The sequence below is a fragment of the Micrasema longulum genome, unplaced genomic scaffold, assembly GCF_059751315.1.
Source record: "Micrasema longulum isolate JH-2025_06_02 unplaced genomic scaffold, ASM5975131v1 h1tg002029l, whole genome shotgun sequence".
Classification (NCBI taxonomy): domain Eukaryota; kingdom Metazoa; phylum Arthropoda; class Insecta; order Trichoptera; family Brachycentridae; genus Micrasema; species Micrasema longulum.
In genome coordinates this window covers 204828-230372 of record NW_028279197.1, presented here as the reverse complement: position 1 = coordinate 230372, position 25545 = coordinate 204828, and the positions used below count along the sequence as shown (strand labels likewise).

Genomic DNA, 25545 nt, shown 5'->3' with positions numbered 1-25545 from the left:
TTTTTTAACGTCACAAAGTCGCTCTTGAGTAGCGCCTGCTAACGTCACTTAACAAAAACATCCTAGTTTTTATTACAATATTTCGGCTACGCCATGAATTTCTTAACGTCGCAAAGTCACCCCTGAGTAGCGCCTGCTAACGTCACTTAACAAAAACATCCTAGTTTTTATTACAATATTTCGGCTACGCCATGAATTTCTTAACGTCGCAAAGTCACCCCTGAATAAGAACTATTTTAATAGGTTGGGTTAGAATATTTGTTGCGCATCAGAAAAAGCACAAGAATAATGACGATATTTGTGTTGATTTATGTCAGAAGCCGCTTCTCAGGAAATGACTTTGTGACGTAACTAAATTTATTTATAAGAAATTCCGAATTCCGAAAAGCCGAAATATTGTTATAAAAACGAGGATGTTTTTGTTAAGTGACGTTAGCAGGCGCTACTCAGGGGTGACTTTGCGACGTTAAGAAATTCATGGCGTAGCCGAAATATTGAAATAAAAACTAGGATGTTTTTGTTAAGTGACGTTAGCAGGCGCTACTCAGGGGTGACTTTGCGACGTTAAGAAATTCATGGTGTAGCCGAAATATTGTAATAAAAACGAGGATGTTTTTGCTAACGTCACATATTTCGGCTACACCATGAATTTTTTAACGTCACAAAGTCGCTCTTGAGTAGCGCCAGCTAACGTCACTTAACAAAAACATCCTCGTTTTTATAACAATATCTCGGCTTTTCGGAATTCGGAATTTCTTATAAATAAATTTAGTTACGTCACAAAGTCATTTCCTGAGAAGCGGCTTCTGACATAAATCAACACAAATATCGTCATTATTCTTGTGCTTTTTCTGATGCGCAACAAATAAATAAAAAAAACAGCGCTCCATATTCTAACCCAACCTATCAAAATAGTTCTTAAATAAAACCTTTTGAATAAAATAATTAATTAGGTTATAAATCGACGATTTCATCTAATCTTTGAAACGTATTTAAAAATAAATATATAATATATCAACAAATAGTAAAATATGAAAATACTGAACGTGGTTTTATTATTGAATTACTCTGCACAATTTATGGTCATTATTAAGTTTTTTGTCTATTGGAAATGTTAACTAGTGTTGTAGTGGTCAAACTGACATTTGGAAAACAAGTGACCAACATATAAATATTTAATACTATGGTGACCAATCACACTTACGTGCGAATTTCAAAAGTGATAATTTTATTTAACAAACCAAATAACGGATTCTATTCAATTGGAACTGTAAAAGATGTTTATGATTATTAAAAATATTTTTTCGGCACTGTACACATTTTGGAAATCATTTTCGATTAAATATCACAGTAAATAATTATTTTGTTCTAAAATTATATGATTAGGTACGTCTTTAATTACGATCTAGAAATTAAACGTCAAAATTTTCGCCTTTGAAAAATTGTAATCGACCCGTGACAAAATACAAATAATAACAAAAAATCGCTAATAGTAATTAAACCTAGATGTGCTAAAGATCCGAATGGCCAAATTATATTATTAGAATCATTGACATGACATGTATTTTAACCATAGCTACATTCACATTGCTTTATTTGGATGCATGCGAGCACAGACTACAGATATCTTATGCGAGTTCAACTGTTGTTATTCTATGGTTATGCCTACTGCCATCTGTCATGCACAGACTACAGATATCTAGCTGTCATGTATCAAAGTGCCCAGGTTTACAAGTATATTAAATCTCAACCACATAATATAAATGGTAAATGAAGTCAAGAAGATCAGTTTATTCTTCGGATGCCGATCCAATTACAGTAGCAAATATTTATATTATATTTTAATTGGTTAAAATCATAATAAAAACGTAAACATAGATAAATAAGTTTAAGTTTTTTTTTTAAATAGAGTAATTTTCAGAGCTTGACCAAAAACAATAATTTAACTAGAAAGAAAATATATTTTGAAAGAAACAATATATATTTTATACACCACTTAATTCCCTTTTATCCTTGTCCCTATTTTTTTCGGAATTTTAGGTACTTGTCCCCTTATGACAGAAACAAAACTATCATTAAATAATTTTATGTTTAAGTTTGAATCAAAACTCAGGTCTATACTTTTTGTTCGTATCTTCTATTAAAAGTTTTCGGTTCGCTTTTCCTTAAATGCATCTTCTTAATTTTGAGCCAGAGGCTGACTTTTGATTATTAAAAAAAATATACACATACCATACCGTAAGATACACTATTTGTGACTGATTCTCAGCTTTAAATATATGTAATAATTGTATCAGAACAGTTATTACTTGTTTATTTTCGGTTTTTGAGTCGCTTCAGGAGCAGATTTATGGAATATAATTAAAAATTCCAAATTATAAATACGAGTAACTAAGCCTAAGGCTGGTACTTTTAAGGCTGGTCAATGTTACCCATTCAATCATTGACCAGTGGCTGGAATCTACTACAGATATCTTGCTGGAATTTCCGACGTTTTGTATGTAATACTTACTAGAAGTTGACGTTAGACTCAAGTTGAAATTGATATACTATTGTGTAGAATTTTTTTTACTTCTAACTTAGTATAATAAAATATGCAATAGTTATAATATACTTATACTTATAATTAGAAATCAAACACTGATTTGAATCTACTGAACACTTTATTTTATTTTTACAGTTTCGTTTGAAAATGACATTCGTTTGAAAATGCCCAAATAAAGTTTAAATATGGAGTTCTACAAAATAAACACCAAATCAATCAATAGAATTACTTATTCTTAAAGTAATAATCTAATAGAGTCGCCCATACGGAGAAAAACCATTATATGATTATGACCCATGAAGTTAGCTACAGATTACAGCAATACAACGGGCCGTAGGTATTTGGGTAAAAAATTGCAAGCGCAAACCGTAACCGTCCATTACACGTATGTTGCTTATTGAGTGCTTATTCATATTTTAATAAAATAAAACATTACCAATACTTACTAAATGTTATTAAATATTTGTATGTAACCACTTACTGACTTTTCTATGTCTACCAGTTTCGAGACATATCTATTTCTTCGCCAGGACACCAATTAAACTAACATGCAAAACCCACTATGCACCTTCACCATAGTTGTTGCACAAAAATGTAAAACCAACACGACATGCATTTTAATAAGCAACATTTACATGCATTGATTAGGTTATGAAAATATTTTATGTTGTAGGAGAAATAGTTGAAATAAGAGGGAGGAGCGTGAGTTTAAAAGGTAGAGGGTGACCATTACAATCTAACTTCGTATAACAGGCTGCATTGAAAAGTTTGATTATTGATCAAAGAAACATTATTTTTTTAAGCTTTCCTAATGTGAAATATTTCCATATTATTTACTTTTAACCCTTTATTATTTTGGATGTAAGATTTGAACCCCTGTATCTTAATTAAAAATTGATTAGGTGATTTGTTAATTTTGTTATTTTTAAGAAGTTAAGAAATTGTTATTGTGAAGACACCTCATGTGTTCTTTAACAAAAATATAAAAATTTCTTCATGTTCTTCCAAAGTAAACTGAAAGACAAGAATTGAATTTTAATTGCTGACAAGCCGGTTTCGCGGTTTAGTGGGTTTCATTATTTTTCCTTTTATATTTTCTGTTCGTGTTTTTACCTTCTTTAATAAAAGAAAAAATAAATAAAAAATAAACAAATAACCGGTAAACACCTGAATTATTAAATAAACTATTTTCATCTTTATTTTTAAGCAATAATTTACCAATATTGTTATTTGTATAAAAAGCAGGTTTGATATTATTTGATAAAAATTGGATACAATAGTGGGTATAGTATTTACGTAAAGAATTTTTCTCCATTTATTATCATTATCAGTATTATTATAATTACTATTAGCAGGATTTAAAAATAGTTTATTTGATTGATTTAGTTTTCTATTTAAGCGTATTAAATCAATTGTTCTTCCATTATTAATAGCAATTTTTTTAATGAAATATAATTCATTTTTGAAGTTAAGTTTGAAAAGAGGAACATTTATTTAATGATTCATCATTGAACGGAATGTGGAAAGTTGGTTTTTGGAAAATGATAAATCTGTCACGTGCACAAAAAATTGGTGTTTTGTGTAAAATATTAATGTTATTGGGGTGTAATCTTTATTCTTAAGTGAAACATCTGGGAATAAATCACTATCAGATATTTAACTAATGTTATCTATTATATTTTTATCCAAATTACCGATAATATTAGAGGTATCCATATCCGAAAGAAGAGAATTTTGCTCTTGCGCCATGTTGTCACATATACCTATATGATGCTAATAAAAATTTTAATATTTGAAAAGTATCTTGTTCTAAAATCCCCTAGATGGTGTAATTTTTTTGGTCTACGTATTAATAAATTACTGATGTGCACAAAAAAAATATAGAAAACTGAATACTCAACTTGCTTAAATGTTAAAAAAAACCATCCATAATTTTACTATACACACATAAAAAAATAACCCATTAATCTCTCTCCTCTAAAATCATCAAATTTGAGGTATGTGGATTTCCATCGATGATATACAAATATAATAAAAAAATCATAAATTTACATATTGTCCCTTTGTAACGGGCGGATTGAATTTCGATTGTTTACTCCACTAAAGTTTTTGATTTGAAAAAAAAATCCTTAAAAACCTACATTTTTGGAAAAGATATGTGTCGTTTAGGAATAATTTGATAATCACATGTTTGTGCACTTTTGGCACATTGGCGAAAGGTGTTTACCTCGTATGAAAGCAGTTGCAAAGGGATATACTTTTAGTCTGGAGTATTATTTCCATCAGCGAGGACTAGTCACCAGTCACCAGTCACCACTGTACTAACTCGATGGTCCCTAAGAAAAATATTGTGTTATTTTTTCCATTATAAATTTTCTAACATTTGGTGATGTGCAATAAATTAAAATATTGCGAAGATAAATAATTTACTAAACTTTCATAAAATTAGAGTTTACACTTTGGTGCTAATTAGTAATTAGTACATAATGTATGATAGACTGTAGTTGGTTTTAATTTTATCAAACTAAACAGTTTGGGTAGGTAAAAAGAAATTGCCGTAAGGCAATATGCTCGCCCTGATATGTATATTAAGTGTAAATAAATAAATAGTATTCTGTATAATTATATTGTTTCAGTTTATATTTACACCTGACGAAGGGTAATTCTGAATACCCAAAACTTTTGTTCTAACTAATATTAAACTCGTGTGTGGCATAAATGTACTTAAAATATATTTCATTCGAACCTCATTAACACTTTACTAAAAAGCATATTCCTTTATGTAAGACATTTTGTAAGTTATTTCATGACCATTAACAGTTGAACCTTGTGAACCATTTTGATAATTTATTTTGTAATGATAGAACAGAGATACACAGGTCTTAGCAAAATATGTTGATGATCATTTGAAAATATTATTGAACAACATTTTTAGTTTGTCCAAATGTTTGTAGACAAAGACTGGGTTTCACCACCTAGGGAGTTATTATTGTGTCGCTTTTTTCATTCGTCATAGTGATGAACAGTCGATATCCTCACACAACAATACATATAGTTTATTCCATTTGATATGGTGATGGCATTACATAAATTTATAATAATAAAATGCAGAATTTTATTTCCGCATTCACTCGTCACACTCACCAAATTTAAAAATGCAAGACATGCGAGTGATGTAATCTATATTATATATGATTTTTGCCATTTTGGATACTATCAACCCCACGGTAAACTGAAAACTAAAGTGTTAGTTTAAAAACATTACTATCCTCCAAATCTCATAAGGTGTAACACTGATTATCTTAACTGAAATAAGCTATAAAAAGCACTGCAATCGGTATTTCAGTTCTTGTCTTATGTGTTTTTGTAATGTAATGTATTTATTTAAATAGTTGTAAAAGAAACTTAAAAAACTAGTTATAACTTACATTATACTTAAAATGTCAAAAAATACTTTCAGTTACTATATTAAAAAATATTAAATTCAGATGCATTATGTTTCCTATTATTTTTTTTCATATTTTCCATTCTTCATTTGATTGAATTCTTTGGGCAACTATGTATGCGTCATCTCCGTTTCTGAAGTTCACACATGGGTTGTTGTTTTGGTTAGTTTTCTGAAATATCAGTTTTTTAGTAGGCATGACATTATCGAATACTTTCATCACAAAACTATATTATCCATAATTTACTTCGCATACAGATGTTTCATTATTATAATTTTCTTTTTGAGGATCCATACTTATTTTTTCTTTGCTGCAATCAATACCTCTATGCACACCTCTATGGCTGGAATTTTGTTTTTGCCTCTTTTATTCCATGTTTTTTGACACAAATCTTCGAAAAGATCCAATAAAAAAATTAAGGTTTTGATTAGAAGAATGACACACCCATAGAATTAAGAATAGTCCAGATGAGCGTAGAATCATATTTGAATACAACGGACTGTGTCCAAAAATCCCATCACTATGCCCCACTTTCGCCGCGCGCATTCGTGATGTCGCCGCGTAATGTTGCAAGATGGGAAAAAATATAATCATAACACAAATGTAAGGTGAAAAAAATCAATCTGTTAATTTCTCTAAAATTTTATTGTGCACGCGGAAATACTGATTGACACAACAGAGTAGATAAGTAAGGGGTCATTTAATAAGAGTAATTTAATTAATGAACTTTGAACTTAAAATAAAAAACAAATTTATTTTACATAAAACTGATATTTTTATATCATGTTAAATAATATTCGATGTTTTAAAGATAATGCCGGTCAAATGTCCACCACAGACTTATTTAATCCGAGGTCCAATTTTCGTTAGTTCTCTCGTTAGATGAGCAAAGTAGAGTAAAAATTTTACTACCCTGGCAACACTAACGATGTCCATTTTAATTTTTCTTCGACAATCTTGACAGATAGAAAAATAATTCAATTTTTAAGTAATGTATTTGCTACTTACACATTCATTTGCTAATTACACATGAAATGTGATCCCATCCTGTTTCTTTAAGATCCTAGCAGCATTTCCACACTTTTAAAGGACACAACACGGCATAGTTGAATTCAAATCAGGAGTTGCGTACTGAGCGACATCTACAAAGAAACTAATGGGTCAAAACGTAGAACTACTCATTTATGAGTAGTTTAGTCGCCTTCTGTTTGATGCTCATATGCAGTTTCTTGACTATTCTTAATTCTATGGACACACACTGCAAATATTCCTGTTATAAATTTATTCTTAACTTGTATAGTGAGCATCGTGAGTTTTGTTTCTTGCAGAACCTCATTTGAAATTATCTTGAAAGAAATTTTACTTTGCATTACGCCTCTTGTATGCCGACTGAACGAATCACATCCGACAGTCGTGTATGCCAGAAACATTACTTTATTATTTGTTATTTCTTCAGTTACATGTGTTTCACTAAGCATCGGCACACATGGTTTATACTTATACAATAATTTTGGGTATGGTAAGAGTGAAAAGGAGAGAATTTTGTGTTTGCAATATACCTCCAGGTCCTGGTAGGATGAAAAATACAGTTCTGTGTGTGTGATAGAACCAGAACTCTGGACGAATGTTTTCAACTTGAAAAAACCTGAAAAAGGAAATTAAATGAAGATTAGTATTAGAGAAATAGGTATACTCGTACATAAGTTACAAATACAAAAAAACTATTACATAAACACAAAAAAAACCCACAAAGGCATGGCCTGTGTGTGGGTATACATTTTATTGGAAATGAAACTAATCATCTTACCTTCATGTACTTTACAAATCAGATCAGAGTACCAACCAAATATTTAATGTTTAACAGGTTTTGGTAAATTAGAATCTACATACTTACTTTAAAATTATTGTGTATGCAGGTACAACCTCACCATTTCCAGAAAAAAAGTGTCTCCTCATTCAAACACAGTACGTAGTTCTATATTTCAGCAAGTCTTATAGGCACATCAAATAGACATAAAGAATATTATATCATATTAAAATACCTAAATATTTTTTCATTCACGTGGAGTAGTGATAAACCTAAATTATTAGATCTTGTATATGACAGTGTTTTTCAACCTTTTTGAATACTACCTACCCCTTTACTAGTAAAAAATCTGGCGACCCTCCAGAACTTTAATTTTATAACACTACTTGTATGTCAAAGATTTCAACGACAACATATTAATTTTCTTTCTATTGAGACCACATTATTAAAGTATCGTTTACATGTGGACAATACAATATTGAAATTTAGTAAGGTATCCAAAATAAAATAATTTCATTGGATTTGACTCTACGTTTATTTTTTAAATACACAAGAGTGTAAAGTTTGTCGATTTTTGTCTTGTTAGGACATTGTCAAACTAATAAATAAAAACATTATCAATACAAGTATTTTATTTTGGATACCTTATCAAATTTTAATATTTAATTCTACCAATTATTTGCATACACAATCAATATAATATTGTTCTATCCCAAGATTTAACCTTTTATCCCCGTGTAAACAGATTTTTTTAGGACAGGACATTGTTCCAAGACATTGTCACAGAGAAAGATCGGTAGGCTATCTCTGCAGGACAGCGATAACCCTCACTGCGTGCAGCTGTACTGTCCTCGTGAAAACGTTTATGGACAGTACCATAGGACAAAAGCGACTTGCTTAATGTGTGCGGGTTGCTTCTGTGAATTTTTTCTACTGAAGAATTGCCTTTTTATTATTTAGTTTGTCCTTCAACAATACCAATACATCTTGGTTTAAAAGAAATAATATTTTTCGCCATCTCGCTTGTAACTTAATTTTTGCTTTAAAATATTTTTTTTATTTTGCATTACAACAGGTAAAGAGGCCTAAAGTCAGCACAACACACAGGTTTGAAAAAGGGAACCTTTGAAATATATTTCTTTATTTTGCACTACAACAGGTAAAGAGGCTTAATTACAGCACAACACACAGGTTTGAAAAAGTCACATTTCATAACTGTGATCTCACTGAAAATCGAACCTGGAACCCTTTATGTGTGAGGCAAGCGTCTTATCTATAGCCAAAATTGTTAGTGCCATTTGCCATATCTTACCCATGTGAACTAACATTCTCGTCAATGGTGGACACAAAACTAAAAAGAGAAATAATCTCTGATTATAACATAATTAGGTTATTTTAGCATCTCAAAAATAGAAACGCAATTTGACAAATTGTTAAAATATAAACAGGTATAGCCTTTACACTGATCAATTCTACGTCTACACGTCTATCCTAACATTCATTACTATCTTCTTCACATTCATAGATCTTTTCATATATGCCCTTTGGTTGTGTCTGGTTTTGACATGACCCAACTTTAGATTTTGGTTTATCTTATAGCTGATGGTGCCACGTTTTTTGGTAAAATAATTGCATCATCAGCGCACAACAAAAAGCTTAGTGGTAAATTTTCCAGTTTAGCTCCAATACCTATACATTCTATCTCTTTTAACTGCCGTCCTTCAATCCAGAGGCGTATGCCTTTCCACTAGATGCACTATAACTCTTCAGACATTCCACAGTAACTCTTATCCAAAAGATTTACCTCTCTAGACATTTCAGCTCACTCTTAATTTCTACCATGCTTATCTCATATGCAGTGTCATCACTCATGTTTTCCTCTGTACAACATATTTGTTATGCATGGACACTTTCAGTGTTTTCATATAAAATATTTTATCCACCTCTCTTTCAATACTTCGTCATTCGTTATCATTTGACTATTTTTATTTTATTTAATCACACTTATGCTTTAACACCTGGAGGAATTTTTTGTCTTTTTCACTTCTTTCCAAAAAAGCTTTTATATTTTCATAGAAATGGACTGACATTTTAATACCTTCCTCTTCTTTCAGATAATTCTTACTTTCGCATTCTTTGTAACTATTTTTTACTCTAATAAACAAACATGCAACAAACAAACTGTCACACGGTTTCTCTGTAAGGGTAAGCAGAGAGGATATAATGCCATATTACTCTGTCTTTGCTACAGATCTCGCTTCCTCTACATTATACATCTCATGCACATCCGTTGATTATTCCAGATTTTGATTCAATTCAATTCAATTAATTTATTTAAATATAACATATACATTACAAACATATATTCAATACGTACATATTATAAAAAAGAAAAAAATACATAAAAGAGTCGATATGTCCATCTTTAAATATTTGTTGTATTTGGTCATGCCATGTCTTTCTCGGTCTTCCTCTATCTCTGCACCCATCAACATTCAATTCAAAAGTTAAAAAGCTTGTGCATCCACACAAAAAAAAATTCACCGCCCTCCTTTATAAACTCTGTAACAACACTATCAAAACCTAGCACTTCTTACTTATCTCTGTGGTACCATCATCTGCATTTAAACTAACGTGAGAAGGTATTGCAGTGCTCATTTTTCCTGTGTGTGTTTCATACACCTCCTTGAAGTATTCCTTCCATCTCATTTTTATTCCACTATCATTTGTCACTATTTTTCCATCTTTACCTCTTACCGCTTTCTAGAATATTTTTATATTTTCTTGTTAGTTCTTGGTCATTTTAATTCCCTCTCTTACTTTCAGCAATAACTTTCCTTCACACACAACTTGTTTCACTCTCTTCTTGCATTCATTTTATACATTTTTTAATTCAGCATACCTACTACCAACCGCTTTATTCAGTCAGCAGATTTAACCATGCTACTTTCTTTTCTTGAACTACTCTTTTTATTCCATCGTCCCACCATGCATCACCCTTCTTTCTTCCTTTCTTGTTTTGTTATACTGCATACTTCCATTCCCGATTCACACAAACCATTTCTAAAACATTTCCACATAACATCAATATTAAAATTTTCCCACATTCATCTTTCTCGGTCTTCCTCTATATTCCTCATTATTCAGCAGAATTATTATTATAGTCTGCGATTTATGGCCCTTTAAAAATTATCTTTTATGCAATCGTTTTGGAGTTTTTCAATTTTGACTCTAGAAGGCATTTGTACTTTGCGGGTCTTGGGACTGCCATCCGTGAAACAAGATTACTCTCGATTCTGCCAAGAAGTGATCTGTTTCCATTTTGGATCCTCTGTACACTCGCGTATCAACTGTCACAGGTTTCAGTCTAGAGTCAATGACTACATAGTCGATAATAGACCTTTCATTGCCTCTCTCTCACGTATACTGATGGATTTCCTTATGATCAAAGAATGTATTTGAAACAAAAAGGTTCCATTCCAGACATACCTCTAGCAGTCTTATTCCATTATCATTCTGCCTTTTATCTTCAAATATACCTGGGGCGGATTCCATCCCGTCTCTTTGAGTTCCCGCCCATACATTTAAATCTCCAGCAAGTACTACTCTATCATTCTCTTTTTTCCCATTCATCACACTAATCGGAAACTTATCCTCAGATTAGCAGTCGGAATTCACCGGAGCATATCCTATTAATATTATTACCCTAGCCAATCCAACCTTGAATCTGACAAACATAAGTCTAGAACTTATAAAGACATACTCTTGCATACATTCTATTATTCCGGGTGACAAAAACGCGGCAACTCCCTGGCAAGCTCTGCTTGTATTTAGGACCCCAGGCCTGAGAACCAGTAACTCTAATAAATTATACGTAATGCATTTATATTTAAAGCATTACTTTTGTGGATAAGTTGCCAAAAATACCATGAATAGGACATTATTCAGCAGAATTTGGTAACTGTAAATTAATCTGCCAAGATAGTTTACAAATTATTCCTTTTCTTAAGTCCGTTTAAATGCCCCGCCAACGAGAGTTACTAGCGACATCTACAATAGTCTTATTTGAGTGCGATTATAGCCGCAAACCTCCTAGTTTTAGGTGCAATTTTACTCTTAAACCCCTCTTTTGTTAATTGTAAGAAAGTACAAACACATTCTTGGCAATTAGTTTATTATTAAAACTGTACAATTTTTAATGATAAAACAAAGGAATTTCATTAAAATATTAATTTTCAACGTCTTAAATACTGTGGAAAAAGCCGGTATTCCGACCAATCACGAAACAGATCTAGAGAAGCCCGCGCCATCTTCGTTTTTGAACTGAAGTACGGAGTTGCCGGTCAGTCGCGCGTTGGATTTTGGCAGGTTCACTTGAAGAGTCGAGAAGACGAGATTAAATTAAAAAACATGAGTACCAAGGAAAATAACAGTGAAGTAGCCGTGGAAAAGGTTGGAGAAGAGAAGGGCGCTGGAGACGCGAAATGTGACATCAAAGGCACAAAGAGAGCAGCAGAGGTAAATTACTACTTTTATCACAGTTTAAAAAATAGCGCGCCATTTTTATTCTTAGTTATTTGTGTATATTCTTTGCCTCGTACCTTCTGACGCGTTTAAAATATGTAGAATGATTATAATTTCACAATTAATACTTTTGTTTTGTATTTGTAACGTTACGCGGTTGCCATGTGATGCACGCTGCTCCGGTATTTACTATGGCGTGCTCCTAGAACTTCGTGGATGCAAGTACGTGATTTCTAACCCCGAAAATAACAGCCCATTATTAATGTCATTTATTTTCTAGAAATGTCCATATTTCTACTCCTTTTGTGCTTTTTATCAGCTTTGTTTACTTCATCAAAGATATTGTGTGACCTTGGTCGTAGAAAACATGGCGGGAAGAGATGTATTCCAAATCAATAATTCATTAACTTATGTTCCGATGAGTATTTGTTTCAGTATGTAGTGTCCTAAATACCTCGGTTTAAATGCTAGGAGTAATTAAAATATAATACAATATTCCGTTTTCCTTGGCTTACTATTATTACCCTTTGCCATGACGGAAAAGATGGCGATGCACAATATTTCTGGCAAAAAAGAAATAACGAGCTCGCATGATAATTTATCGATAATGTTGTTGTTTTCTGATACGAATGTAAGTAATGAAGGCATGCATACATTCGGTTGTATCGATCTCCGGTATCTCACGGCGAATATTCGAGCGCCTATCGGGTCGCCGAAGTGAGGTTGTGTAAACCCACGCGCGGCGTTCCCCGATAGAGTTATCTCTATTGATATACATTGAAAGTCGCGCGAGCCTTAGCAAGTTAGGTAATACTTATTTCAGGGCGCATTATTCCCAGTTCCTAATGTCATGCCGGTGTTTAATATTAAAAGGTAAAATAATTTGTCAACTTCCTTTCCCTCGCCGGCGGCAGATGTATTGCAGAACCCCCTTTGCCGCGCAACTCTCGCCGTCTTTGTCTCACGCGCAGCTTTTCTTCTATCGGCCCCGTTCGGCATTTGACGCTTTCTCTTTCCCGCGCGCGATTAAATCCTAACGTTTATCGCGTAAAAATGGTTTACCTCGGGTTTTATTTTGCCGTTGTAAGCGGAAATATACCTCGGAACGTCCGAGCGTCCCATGCCGGCTTCCTGGTATTTTTTAAAACTTCATTTATAGAAAATAAAACATTATTACGTTAGTCATCTTTCTCTGCCGTATAACTTAGCGTAAACATGGCTCTATCAAATGCCAGATTTTTTATTTAGCCTGAGCGATGTTTGCAGATTGTTGATCGGGTCATTGTTACCCTTCTCTCTCAGTAACAAAATATAACGTATAGAGCGCACATACACTATTACCGGCGTATTAGCGGCGTTCACAGCACGTGGGACCTACACTTTTCGTCATAAACACAAATGATAGTGTAATAGAAAAATACATTATGCAAGAAATATTTTAAGAAATAATTTTCTAAGAACTAATTCTAACATTGATTCAATGACATTAGTTTATATTATGTGTTTGAATACTTGTCAGTAATATGATTATGATATACAATGCCCCACAATAATAGTTATATAATATAACCCATTGAATGGTTTCGATGCATACTTTTCCTTATCAGATTGTAATTGATGTCACTTTTCAGGATAAGACAGCGGAAGTAAAGAAATCGAGGAAAGAAGAGAACGGGGGCGGAGCAGAACCCGAGGGAGAGGATGAAGAACTCGGAGAAGAGGACGAGGAGGAGGCGGAAGGAGAAGAGGAAGACGAGGAGGAAGACATCGGAGAGGGGGAAGAGGACGAGATAGATGGAGATGGTGAGTATAGTGCTCGGTGCCGGGTGACAGTAGTCGGTAGTCGAGTTGACCAACGGAACTGATGTGAGGTTTTTGTTTCAGACGAGGAGGAAGAAGAGGAAATAGGCGGAGAAGAAGATGACGACGACGCGTAATAGGATTTAGCAACAGTTGAGAAATTATCAGACTCTTTTCACGGTGTTGTGACATTAGTGAAGAAAATGGTGATTCTCCCGCGCATCACCCCTCCTGTCCCGACCGCAGCCCCCCGGGTGGCTCAGCCTCCTCGCCCCTATTTATAGCGCTCTCCGCAGGGCTGCTCCGGGAATTCCTTCATTTTGTAAATGAATTATTACTTTATCCTGTAAGTTCAATAGCTGCGACCGTGTCACGGGAGGGATGTGTTCGGGTTCCAAACTTTATGTATTGTTTAAATGACAAAGTGTTGTAATTTACATAGTACGCAGTGATGATGAACATTGGGCAGTTTCCTCCGCGGCCCTTACAGCTCGCGCCTTCCCACTGGAGTTGTTAATAATTGTTTCCGTGTACTGGCCGCTGCCGCTGGCATTTTAATTATTATATATAATGTACAAATGTTATTTTGAAATGTAATGAAAAATACTAAAAAAATGCATCATGTTTGATTTGACATAACTGATGAGATTGTATGATCGATTCCGTTCAACTTTTCCAGACTTCATAGTGTGAATTTTTATTTTTATACCGCTGGCAATAAATTATCAGGAAGATTTTAAGCATTAGTCTGGGTTTGGTAAAATAAGTTTTTAAGTTAAATTTTAGGAAGTAAGAAAGTTTTTAGAAATGTCGTGTGTCACTGTATGTATGGTCATTGACATTGTAATAATAGTAATGAATTTTTTGTCCATATTGTAAAATTACTTAAAAGGGACGACACGCGGCTTACATGTTGAAATCTCATTCCAACTCGACCCAAATAATTGCATATTTTTACATAAGAGAACACATAGGAAATTTGTAGTTATTACTGTACCTTTCAACAATGAACGTATATAAATATAAAATTATTTCCCTCGTAAGAGGGAAGTAACGAAATGCCAGACTGCAGTTTTACTGTTCACAAGTAAAGACCCTTTCCCAAGCTACCGGCCATCCTTATCGGTGTTGGTAGGCTCTTCTCTAGACGGGCACACGCACGCCGTGTAGAGTAGGTAAGTACCCGGTCCTAGTACCTACCGGCGCGGGAAGTGACGCGGTGCGCGCGCAGCCCCACGCCGCCGCGCTCGGTCACGCCGGCTGCGGCTTCTAGAACGCCTCATTGCCGTACGCCGCCGTCGGGTGGCGCGCCCGCTATCCGCCATGCTGCCTGCTTATGCCCGCACGCCGCCGCCGGTCACCGCTCCGCCGATCATGGCGGTTCTTGTGCCATGTGCATTATATCGATTTTTCTACTAATTTTATAATAGATAGTTGTGGATTCTGGCACACTAGTCCTTACAACAATTGGTAAATGGGAAGAATGACCTCGTTTTATGCATGTTATTTTTATCTACTTTAATATAATTATCTAAAAAAATATATAAGTAAATAAAGACCAAGTAAGTTAAATGAATGTCTGAAAATAATTTAGTCTCAAATGAAATAAAAATATGAAGTTTATTAGTTAGTCTGGAATTTAAAAAATCACTCTTATTCCTGCAATGGCATCAATATGTATATTATAATTATATCTGCTGTTTTAGGCGGTTGAAATTTAAAACGGTATGTGCCTATAAAAGTAAGATTGTGATTCTTTCCTCCCCATCTCTCTTCATAGTATTGCTTTTGTGTTTGAAGAGAGGACTGTGGGAAAAGCCTTGCATGGCCCGTAGAATACCAGTTAATTAGGTAGGTATATTATTTTTTAAAATGCACAGTGTAGTATTTGTCAAGTGAATCATTGTGCCTGGAAATTGATCGAGCAGTGTATTACTATATGGAAGTTACGAATAACCAAGCGGGAATCTAAAATTTACTATAATTTGGGTTATCTTTTCTCAGAAATACGTTAAAAGCACGAATTTACAACAGCTTGATAAGATTTCTTTCACGATGCATCGTAATGAATTATTAGGAGTTCCAATAACTTAAGCGACGAAACAGCAGACAATTTATTTATTAAGAAATGATGGAACATTTTTACTTCTTGGCAAAATATACCCGCAACGTTAGCGTCGTCAGCGACCTTCGCGCGGAGGAAAAATGTAAGCGTAAGCACGATTCCTATCCCCCTCCCCTGGAAACTCGCTGTGTAGTTCTGGATTGTACATTCACACATTTTACGCTTTTACCTACAGCATGCACAGAAAGTTTTCCGTATTGCCTATTTTATTATGAATTGTGTGCAGCTACAGCTTAGATTAAAACTGGGTTTTAAAAAACATATTTGGGCATTGTTACGACTCTTAAAAAACTGACGTATATTATCTAGTAGATACCTAATAATTAGCAGGAAACAGACTGTTACATGTTAGGAGATTAGGCACTTCGGGTCTCGCTTTATCGGCCCTGTGGGCCTCAGTTGATTAATTAGAATCTCGGGCACTGTGAAATTTCGCTCTTTTGAGCCTCACAATTTATTTTTTGCTAGTTAGGAGCAATCTATATACAATAATGAACCGGGGTGTGGTCCCGTGGCTACCCAGATAGCAATTTGAACTTGCCTCAAGTTTGAAGTATCAAGAGTTCAAGCTTGACTCAAGTTTGAGATTGCAACTCTGTAATTTTGAGGCAAGTTTAAAGCAAACTTCCTAGTTACCATCCAACAAACTTGCATGTTTGTTTTTTACAAAAAAAAACAATCATCATGCATAAATATTTTAATGTTGTTCTTTAACAAAGTTTAAAAAATTAAAAAAAAACAAACGGTTGCTAACTTCTGCAGTAGAGAAACGAGGAGGGGGGAGTCTGAGACACCGTTAACCGCGCAGCCGCGCCCCCCTCGCTTCTCCCCTGCAGAAGTTAGCAACAATTTGTTATTTTTAATATTTTATTTTTACAAATTTTCTTCGTTTTAAATATTTTTTTAAATATGCCAATATGTCTTCTTGCCCATAAGTACTGCGATTATCGTGGTTTCGGATGTGACAGGGTTTAAAGAACACCGCCTTTATAAAAAAAATACCAGTTATAGAATTATCGATAAAAAATTGATAATTTCGTATTAGAAATACTTTGAACCAGTTAAAAAAAAAACTAAGAAAACAATTTTGAAGAACTACTCAGAAAGCTACTTTTTCTGCCTGCCTGTTATTATATATATATTTTAATTACACCACAACAGGCCAGAAGGCCCAATTACAGTGATGAATTGTAGCACAGAATAGTCAGGCTTGAAAAAAATCACATTTTGAATTTTTGTATTCTTACCGGGAATCGAACCCGGAACCTTCCGTTCGTGAGTCAAGCATCTTAACAACTTAACCACGGAGGCCGCCTATTATGCTTTATTTATTACGCCTTTATATATATATATGTACCTTAAAACTGAAACGCTGGAAGACATTTTTGCGAAATTGAGTTACGAATGTCATTTTGTTCATATATTCAGATTCTATTAATGCTTAAAACATCGGAGTCCTGTATACCACTACTGAAATAGCTAGTTCTAAAACACCGATAGTCCAGTAATATGAGCTGGATACCCTGACGTCCATTTACATGCTTTCTAGACTGTGAACTCGTTACATGTTTTTTGCTGTCACTTGAGTTTCAAAAGTTCAAAATCGAGTTAAAGCAAATAAAACATATAATGCACAGGAAGGAAGGCATATATATTCCTACAAACATTGAAGTCACATAGTTATTTTAACAGTCCGTATTTAAGATGTTTTTTTCGTAAATATCCTTATCAAAAGCATATAAATCCAAAAAAACAGCAATTAATTGTGTTTTTACTTCGAGAGATACATTTGAAACTATTTTACAACTTTAAGCCGCTCTCCTGAACAAAATTTAACATGTTTGAACAGAAATCAACCCATTTTATTTAGCAAACATACATTTTTTTACGTCATAAACAAACTAACACAGAGTAATATAAACTTCAATATATTATATCGATATGATATTAAGTTAAATTAATATTTATGTACAAAAATTAAAGTATTTTTCGGTGAACTAACCGGTGTAACTAACCTAAAAACGTTGGACATGACAGCGAAAAAGACAGCAATCGGACGCAAGAGAGAGACAGCGCGTTACAAAACAATTAAGGACGCATGTGTACTCCCTTTCCAAACGACGTATGTCTTCTGTTACCGCTGACATGCTGAATATTATAGATTAAAAGTACCGAAAATTGGGTGGATTCATTAAAAATTATTTAAAAAAATTATTTCATTTATCAATAGGCAGGTAAAAATACGAATCAGTACACCATAAAGTCAAACAATCTTGACTTGATTTCTTTTATCAAAATTTTCACCCGCGAGTAGAAACCAATTAAATGAAACCAAAAAGGAAAATAATAAATATGTGTCACCTACCCTAATTTTACCGGACCGAGGGAATTTGCGCGATACGTATGAACTGTACATGACTGACTCAATCATTTTAAGACTATTAATATTATAGATATGGTTTTGGTAAATTTTATTTGACTTTTTTGTATTTTTATACGAAAAAGTCAAATAAAATTAGAAATTAATTAATTCTTAAATAAAAATAATATAACTTCTTCTTAATTATTAATTCTTTTTAGAAATCTTTCCTTAGTTGTACCTACTACAATATTTAGATTGTAATTTTTCCACGTTGCCACGTTTTAGACTAGCAGTGCAGTGCCTACTGTCAGTTTATTTGATGGTAGTAACCTTAGAGTATATACTCTAAGGTAGTAACGTTAGTTTCAAGTAAAACATTTGTTATTTCGTTTTCCCTCTTTTTAAGATTTCCACGAAAAGTTTGATTTCGGTAGACTTTCATAAAAATCAGCGATCTGCCGAAAAATTGGAGGGTAGGAAACGCTGCATTTAACTGTAAATGATTTACAAATACAAATTCTTTCCTCTGAAATATACAGGTTGTAGTTTGTGTCATGAACGTTTAAAGACTTGTGTACCTATAAATTGAATATGCGTAAGCAATTTTTTTGCATTGGTTCAATAAATTCACACAAAACACAATGTGTTTTACATTTACATGATAGTAACATCGAACACACTAATTTCGTCAGGCTTTATAGTTACAAGTGCGGACGTACTACAACGTTACGATTTTTTTGTTAAAATGCAAAAAAATTCGTATTTAAAATATGTACATAAATATTTTTATGAATTTAGAAGGTATTTATCACTTTAAGTTAAAATTATTTTTAAATACCGTGTTTTGAATACGCCACCAACATGACGTCACCAAAGCGATTCTCCGCCCATTATCTAAATTAAACTATGTAGGTTCCGTCAAACACAGTAACTTTGACCAGAAAATTACCTAAAGTACCACATATACCAATTTATGTTTGGTGTTTAGGAATTACTTTGCGCTAATACTAAACATGAATGGATAAACAGTAGATAAACATCGAAATATAATCTGAATTATCATGTAGTCGTTAGTTGAGTGTTACTTTTTATTATTGAATCACCTTTTTGGCCAAAGTTACCGTGTTTCACGGTAGACGGAGGTACGGAATAATTTACAATGACCTACCTATCTACAATGTTCGTTATTTAGTTTAGATTTTTAAAATGCTTCTATATTTTAAAATTATGACGCACAAATGTTTTGTAGTTTCATTTCAATTGCGCATTACATTATTTCAACAGACACGAATATATTATTAGAGAATATGCAGGTCTGTGCTTTTACAGGGTTTATAACCTGTGTTTTGCTGGTTTATAAAATAGGTTTATTAGAATTCCCATGCACATGAAGGATAGATGATAAATATACCAATCAAAGCTAAATTAAATAACCAAGAAGAACATTTATGGTGGTAATTTATAATGATTAATGGACACATAATTTATTTTCTTATTAGCTGCATCCCCCGTCAGTAATATAATTGATGTGCTAAAACTACTGCTACTACCATCAAACCATTTCTCCATAGGGGTAGGCAGAGAGAATGGACTGCCACACACGTCTATCCTGGCATATATTCATACCTTCTTCCATATTCATACATCTTGTCATACATGCCCTATGGTTCTGTCTGCTTTTGACAAGACCAGACTTGAGATTTTGGTTTATCTGATCATGCCACGTCTTCCTTGGTCGTCCTTGTCTCACGTTACCTTTCATTTTCGCCATATATACTTGTTTTATCAGTCTTTCGTCGTCCAAACCATCTCAGAGATCCTTTCTTAATCTTATAAACTATACTTGACTCAGATTTACACTCTTGCCTGATTTCGTCATTTGTAAGCCTGTCATACATTGATTTTCCAAACTTTCCCATTTACAAATAAAACTATCACACTATCTAGTATCCAAGATTAGGATGTAATGAGGAAGTTCAGTGGTTTAAAAAAAATAAAATATGCATCGTATTATCAGCGCTATGATTTTTAAAGTTTTGTAATTTTGAAATTACTCCACGTCGAAGTCACAAGTTTTCTTCGGTGAGTTCTGCTAATTGGTGAATTGGTTTCCCGTAAACTCGAAATCTATCACAGCACTCTTTCATCGGTTGATTCGGAAGAACTCATACTTAATGTTGTTCAAAGTAGTTCGTTTTTATTAAATTTTCATTTTATTTTTATTAAAATAATTTTTATGATTTTTTCATACGTTTTCAAGAAACTTTGTCTTACTATAACTAAATGTTCTAATTTTTACCGCGCGTCAGAAAACATTTTTTATGTGCAATTTTCTGTAGCACCGATATTCCTCATTTTATGATTACACAACAGCCTTTTTTTGCATAGCGTCATGTCTGATCACGGCAAAAGTCCGTTAGAGAATAAAGCCAAGGAATGCAACTACCCACGGTTGAAATGCCATCAACTTCATGCTTGTAACGTGTATTAACCTATATCCTGTATGTCATTGATTTATTGCATAAATTCAGTTTAATAAAGTTAAAAATTGAAATGCAATTTTTATCGAGGGTCATGGGGATCTTATATCCTATATTTTCTGTGGTCATGACAATAGTGATTGTGCCAGGCTTTTTTTTAGCAAGGTTGGTTTTTAATGGTTCAAAAGTAATTTTTTTGCTTATGCATAACTACAAAATGTTTTTTTTTTATTGGTCGAATTAACTACTAACCTGACTAAATAAATTGTTTGTTTATGAAAGATTTATTACTCCTACCTGATAATATTTTTTTTACATAAATGTATTTTTTATAGTTTATATAATTTTCTATACTGCCAAGGGCTCATTGGTAGTTCATGTCAGAACTATGGGTTGGGAACTTGACTTGAGAGAGTGCACAGGAGCAGGCAGCTGATAGAGATCGGGAGGCAGTTTGTGGACAACATATGCACTTACTAGAGTAATAATCTTTTTTCCTTTTTTCCATTGAGTAATAGTTTTGATTTAAGATAATTTATAAACAAATATGTTTATTTCTATTTTTATATATCTTTAGCTTTTTAATCTTTTCTTTTTCTATTGAATATGTTCTGTAACTTGAATTATAAAAATGAAACTTTTATTTTATTGGTTGGTTGGAAGAAATTGCCATTTGGCATAGCCCGCCAATGTACAAATAACATTATGTACAAAAAGTTAAATAAAAAAAAAAAAAACGCCACTGGCTAATAGAATCGTCCTAAGAACAAAAACTATTCTATACTTATCAACAACGAAGTTAGCTATAGTTTACAGCAATACAACGGGCCGTAGGTACTCAGTTCGAGAATTGCAAGCATAAAATGAAACTGCCCGTTGTGCGTTTGTTGTTACTAAAATCCAAACCGGAAATTTGGAACACTTTTTTTCTATGCAATAGAGCTAAAGGCCTTCTCTAGCGAATTATTACTCTAAGGTGATGATGAAGTCAAATATATAAACATTTTTGTGTGTGAAATACAATCAGAATCCTGGGCGATTGTTTCAACTCGATACCTAGATACACTCGGATAAAAATAGTGGAAAAGTAAATCAAGTAGATGTTAGTCAAGTAGTAGTTCCATGCTAAAGTAGTGTTGAAATGAAATATTAGTTAGAAAGATTGATAAAATTATTGGGATACACCGCAGTTGTAGTGCTGATGCAGTCGCTCTATACACAATTGGATGCAATTACAATCTACATTGTGTGTCTACACTTCATTTCAAGAAGGGCATGTCTGAAAAATGTCCTTTCATTTTTTTCAAAGATTTATCTCTTGCTATGAAATCAACTTACCTCTCGTAGCCTGATTTTAGATGATGGCTTATTTTCATTATATCCAGTTTTTCAGATGCCAAACAGATGTGTTTACTTTTACTGCAAAAACATAATTTAATGTAGATTCTTCTTCTTTTTCGTTGGCGCTACAGCCCAAATCCAGCCTTGGCCTCCTTCAACTTTGGCCTCCAACTCCGCCCGTCCTCAGCCCGTCCTCAGCAGCAATTTTTCAATTTGCAACTTGTAGAAGTTGTGATGCATATTTTTTTATGTCATCCTCTCACCTCAGTTTGGGCCTCCCAATCCTTCTTTTACTTCCTCCTGGCTGTCCAATCATGATTCTCTTAGTTACTCGTGCATTCTGAATTCTTTGTATGTGTCCAGCCCATCTCAACCTGAGCAGCTTCATGTGCGTTGAGATACTAGGAGCTTCATATATGCTGTACAATTCGGAATTTTGTCTAATGCACCACTCTTCTCCATCTTCCACAGATTTGGTGAAGAACTCTTGAAGGATTTAATGTAGATTAAATTTTGTAATATTCAAGTAAAGTTTTTATCAAAAAAATATTTTCTGTTGTCATTAGTGATAGTTCTATTTCTAACCATGTCTCAAATAATATTTCTAAATGTTTTGTCAAAGCTATTTTGTTTTTTTTGTCTCTTATATTTGTAATTTCATCTTTATTGAAAACGTATCTGGTTTACTTTTATAAATGATCGATGTTCCATGAATTAATAAAAGAATCTTGTGTTAAAATGCTCTCGAATTTTAGATGCAATATAAAAATTAAGAGTGGGCTATTGCCAAAAATTTCAAATAAAAAATCATTAAATTTTCTCTATTTAAGCAGCAAAGTGTGACACTTTTAGGGTTACAAAATACATTTTTTTTTCAATATATTCTCAAGCTGTCCTGACATGAAACATACATTTTTTCTACCTGCCTCACCACGATGAAAAAATTTAACTCTGAAAAATGTTAACATGATTTTAACAAAAACAAAAAAGAGTTTGTCGTAGTCAACATATTAGTACAAATAAAATTTATTGTTTATTTTATTGCTTTACTAAACCTGGGAAAGTTCTAGAAAGTCATTGCCTGCATTTAAAATAGATATGTACATAATTTTGAAGAATCAATTTTTTATTGAATTTATTTTTGCACATTTCTTTTGAAGTAATGACAAGCTCTTATGCGGAATTCTAATCTCTCCATTGTTTTGAATTTTATATATTTTTTGTGTTTTACTATTCACAAAATTGCATTATGTTTAAGAATAAAATAATTAAAGCCACTTTCAGATGCGGCAATTTTTTGGCTGGCAGAAAATAAAAGGCAAGAAGTATTTATAGTTTTCAAGTGCTATTAGGAAGTTGCTTAGAAGAAGTCACATCTGGATACAACAATAAACACAGAATAAAATATTACGGTTTTTGTTTGATGGCAGATAGTCTTATAATGGGAGGACATAGTACCTGAAGCGTATATTAAAATAAATTATTAACATTCTATTAAATTTTTTACTTAAAAATATTATTTACACAGTAAAAATACATATGCATATTTTATAGATACATACATTTTTGTTCTATAGATAAACATATTAAGTTAGTTTTGGCGACCATAATGATCAACATGCACATTTCCCCCTGTGAGTTCGTTGATAGCATTTGTTGTGAGTCGTGTAAAGCTGTCCGTCATATTCTCCTGGTCTATGTTCATCCGGCTATCCTGGCTGGGCTGGTAAGTCCCGTCCAGCAGGCAAGACAAGCCCGACAGCTCCGCGGAGTTGAGTTGCGTGAGCTGCTGGCTGTCCATGTCCAGCAGGCTGCTGAGGGAGGGGTGGTCGGGGGGCAGCTGGAGGGGGGGCGCCGCCTGCAGGGGGGCTGCCAGCCGGGGAGGGGGCAGCCAGCCCGACGCCCCGGGCACAGCATAGTCTAGGGGGGGGGAGGGAGTGGGATGATGCTGCGGAGATGGGCTCCCCTGTATGGTGCGGTAAGTTTCACCAAATTTTACTACACTGTGGTTTGAATACGGCGACGGTGTTTGATCTGAAAATAAATACCTTTGATGCGTTTGGGTGCTGAGTACGCATTTACGCGCATTTACGAACAGTATATTATTTATAATCATCAATACTCCACTGGTAACATAGGCACTATGCCTGAACATTGTTATATCTGTTACGGTAATAAAATATTTTACTGAAAGTGCTAATGGACATCGTTTGAACAATTTCATAGAAAAATAAATTGACATTACTCTCTCCACTTATAACAGAGCGGCAGTCAACTTGTCAAACCAAAGATGTTTATTTGTATTGTAAAATATTTTCAATAAAGATATAATTTTATTGAAAATAGAATAATCAGATAACTCTTACATTTAAGGATTATTGGCCTGCTATAGATCGAGTACAAATAGATTTGGAGAGGGAAAAAAGAAATAAGAGGGGGGGCGCTAATTTTAAGGGGTGGATAATTGGCTGGTAGGAAGAAATAAGCAAGAAATAGGCAATAAGCCCGCCAATGTACAAATAACATTATGTACAAAAAGTTAAATAAATACGGATAAGAAACACTGTTTTAATCTATCTGTAAATCAAACCAACATAATGTGAGCGTGAGACAATGGAGCCACTCGTGGTGTAATAGCTAAGTTGTTTGCTTATTTGTTATGCTTTTACAAAGGAACAATTACTATATTTCAAAGCCGGACAGCATATTTAATTCAATAATTTTAAACAAAGTCAAATATTTAAATTGTTATACCTCTTGGTTCCATTTTTATAGTTCGCTCCGGCGACATTCCATATACATTATATACTGACGCCTGCGCCAATGGATCTGTACCTGGAAAATATACAGTAATTACTGTGAAGTTCAATGGACAATACTTGGAAAATAATGTTGATTATTTTAGCCATATTTTTTTACCCATAAAAATGGTAAAAAAATAATTTTAAAAGTTTCATCAAATTCAGTGAGTATTCAGTAATAATATAATAAAAATATTTGCACAAAAAAATAAACTGATTAGTAATAATTCTTCAGTGACAGACTAAGAAAGGTCGGACTCAAAGATAAGAACCGGGTTGTGGTCCCATGGCTAGTGTATTGGACTCACGGATCA

The 25545-nt window shown here is 33.5% G+C and overlaps 2 protein-coding genes and 2 long non-coding RNA genes across 8 annotated transcripts in view; 2 read left to right on the top strand and 2 right to left on the bottom strand.

Annotated features, from left to right (window-relative positions):
* Positions 1 to 2503: 2503 nt before the first annotated feature.
* Positions 2504 to 12005, bottom strand: LOC148273234 (uncharacterized). 2 transcript variants are annotated; one of them, XR_015824631.1, is made up of 3 exons: positions 7551 to 12005; positions 7000 to 7133; positions 2504 to 6162 (listed from the first exon to the last, which is right to left on the bottom strand). It is a non-coding gene; the product is annotated as an uncharacterized LOC148273234 (long non-coding RNA). The 2 variants fall into 2 exon arrangements; XR_015824630.1 differs by having other exon boundaries at positions 7000 to 12005.
* A 138-nt stretch (positions 12006 to 12143) lies between these two features.
* On the top strand, positions 12144 to 15186 carry Bacc (nuclear regulator Bacchus). Its single transcript, XM_088238977.1, has 3 exons — positions 12144 to 12316; positions 13954 to 14125; positions 14207 to 15186. Exons 1-3 carry the CDS (start codon positions 12209 to 12211, stop codon positions 14257 to 14259), a joined length of 333 nt encoding a protein of 110 aa, XP_088095103.1. The 5' UTR covers positions 12144 to 12208; the 3' UTR covers positions 14260 to 15186.
* Positions 15187 to 19857: 4671 nt separating this feature from the next.
* On the top strand, positions 19858 to 23922 carry LOC148273232 (uncharacterized). Its single transcript, XR_015824629.1, has 3 exons — positions 19858 to 19922; positions 21425 to 21570; positions 23715 to 23922. It is a non-coding gene; the product is annotated as an uncharacterized LOC148273232 (long non-coding RNA).
* Positions 23917 to 25545, bottom strand: part of LOC148273231 (embryonic polarity protein dorsal-like) — a 26112-nt gene continuing 24483 nt past the window's right edge. For all 4 annotated transcript variants that reach the window (XR_015824627.1, XR_015824628.1, XM_088238973.1 and 1 more), the window contains 2 exons: positions 25185 to 25265; positions 23917 to 24464 (listed from right to left, as the gene is read on the bottom strand). Coding sequence is in view for 2 of the 4 variants with exons in the window: in XM_088238973.1 (XP_088095099.1) it covers positions 24022 to 24464; positions 25185 to 25265 (524 nt within the window). In the remaining 2 variants the exon portion in view is untranslated. The remainder of the gene's footprint in view (positions 24465 to 25184; positions 25266 to 25545) is intronic.

Coding starts and splice junctions, on each gene's coding strand:
- Bacc (XM_088238977.1), top strand. CDS start 12,209: ATGAGTACCAAGGAAAATAACAGTGAAGTAGCCGTGGAAAAGGTTGGA. Junction 12,317..13,953: donor GCACAAAGAGAGCAGCAGAG/GTAAATTACTAC, acceptor GTCACTTTTCAG/GATAAGACAGCGGAAGTAAA. Junction 14,126..14,206: donor GGACGAGATAGATGGAGATG/GTGAGTATAGTG, acceptor TTTTTGTTTCAG/ACGAGGAGGAAGAAGAGGAA.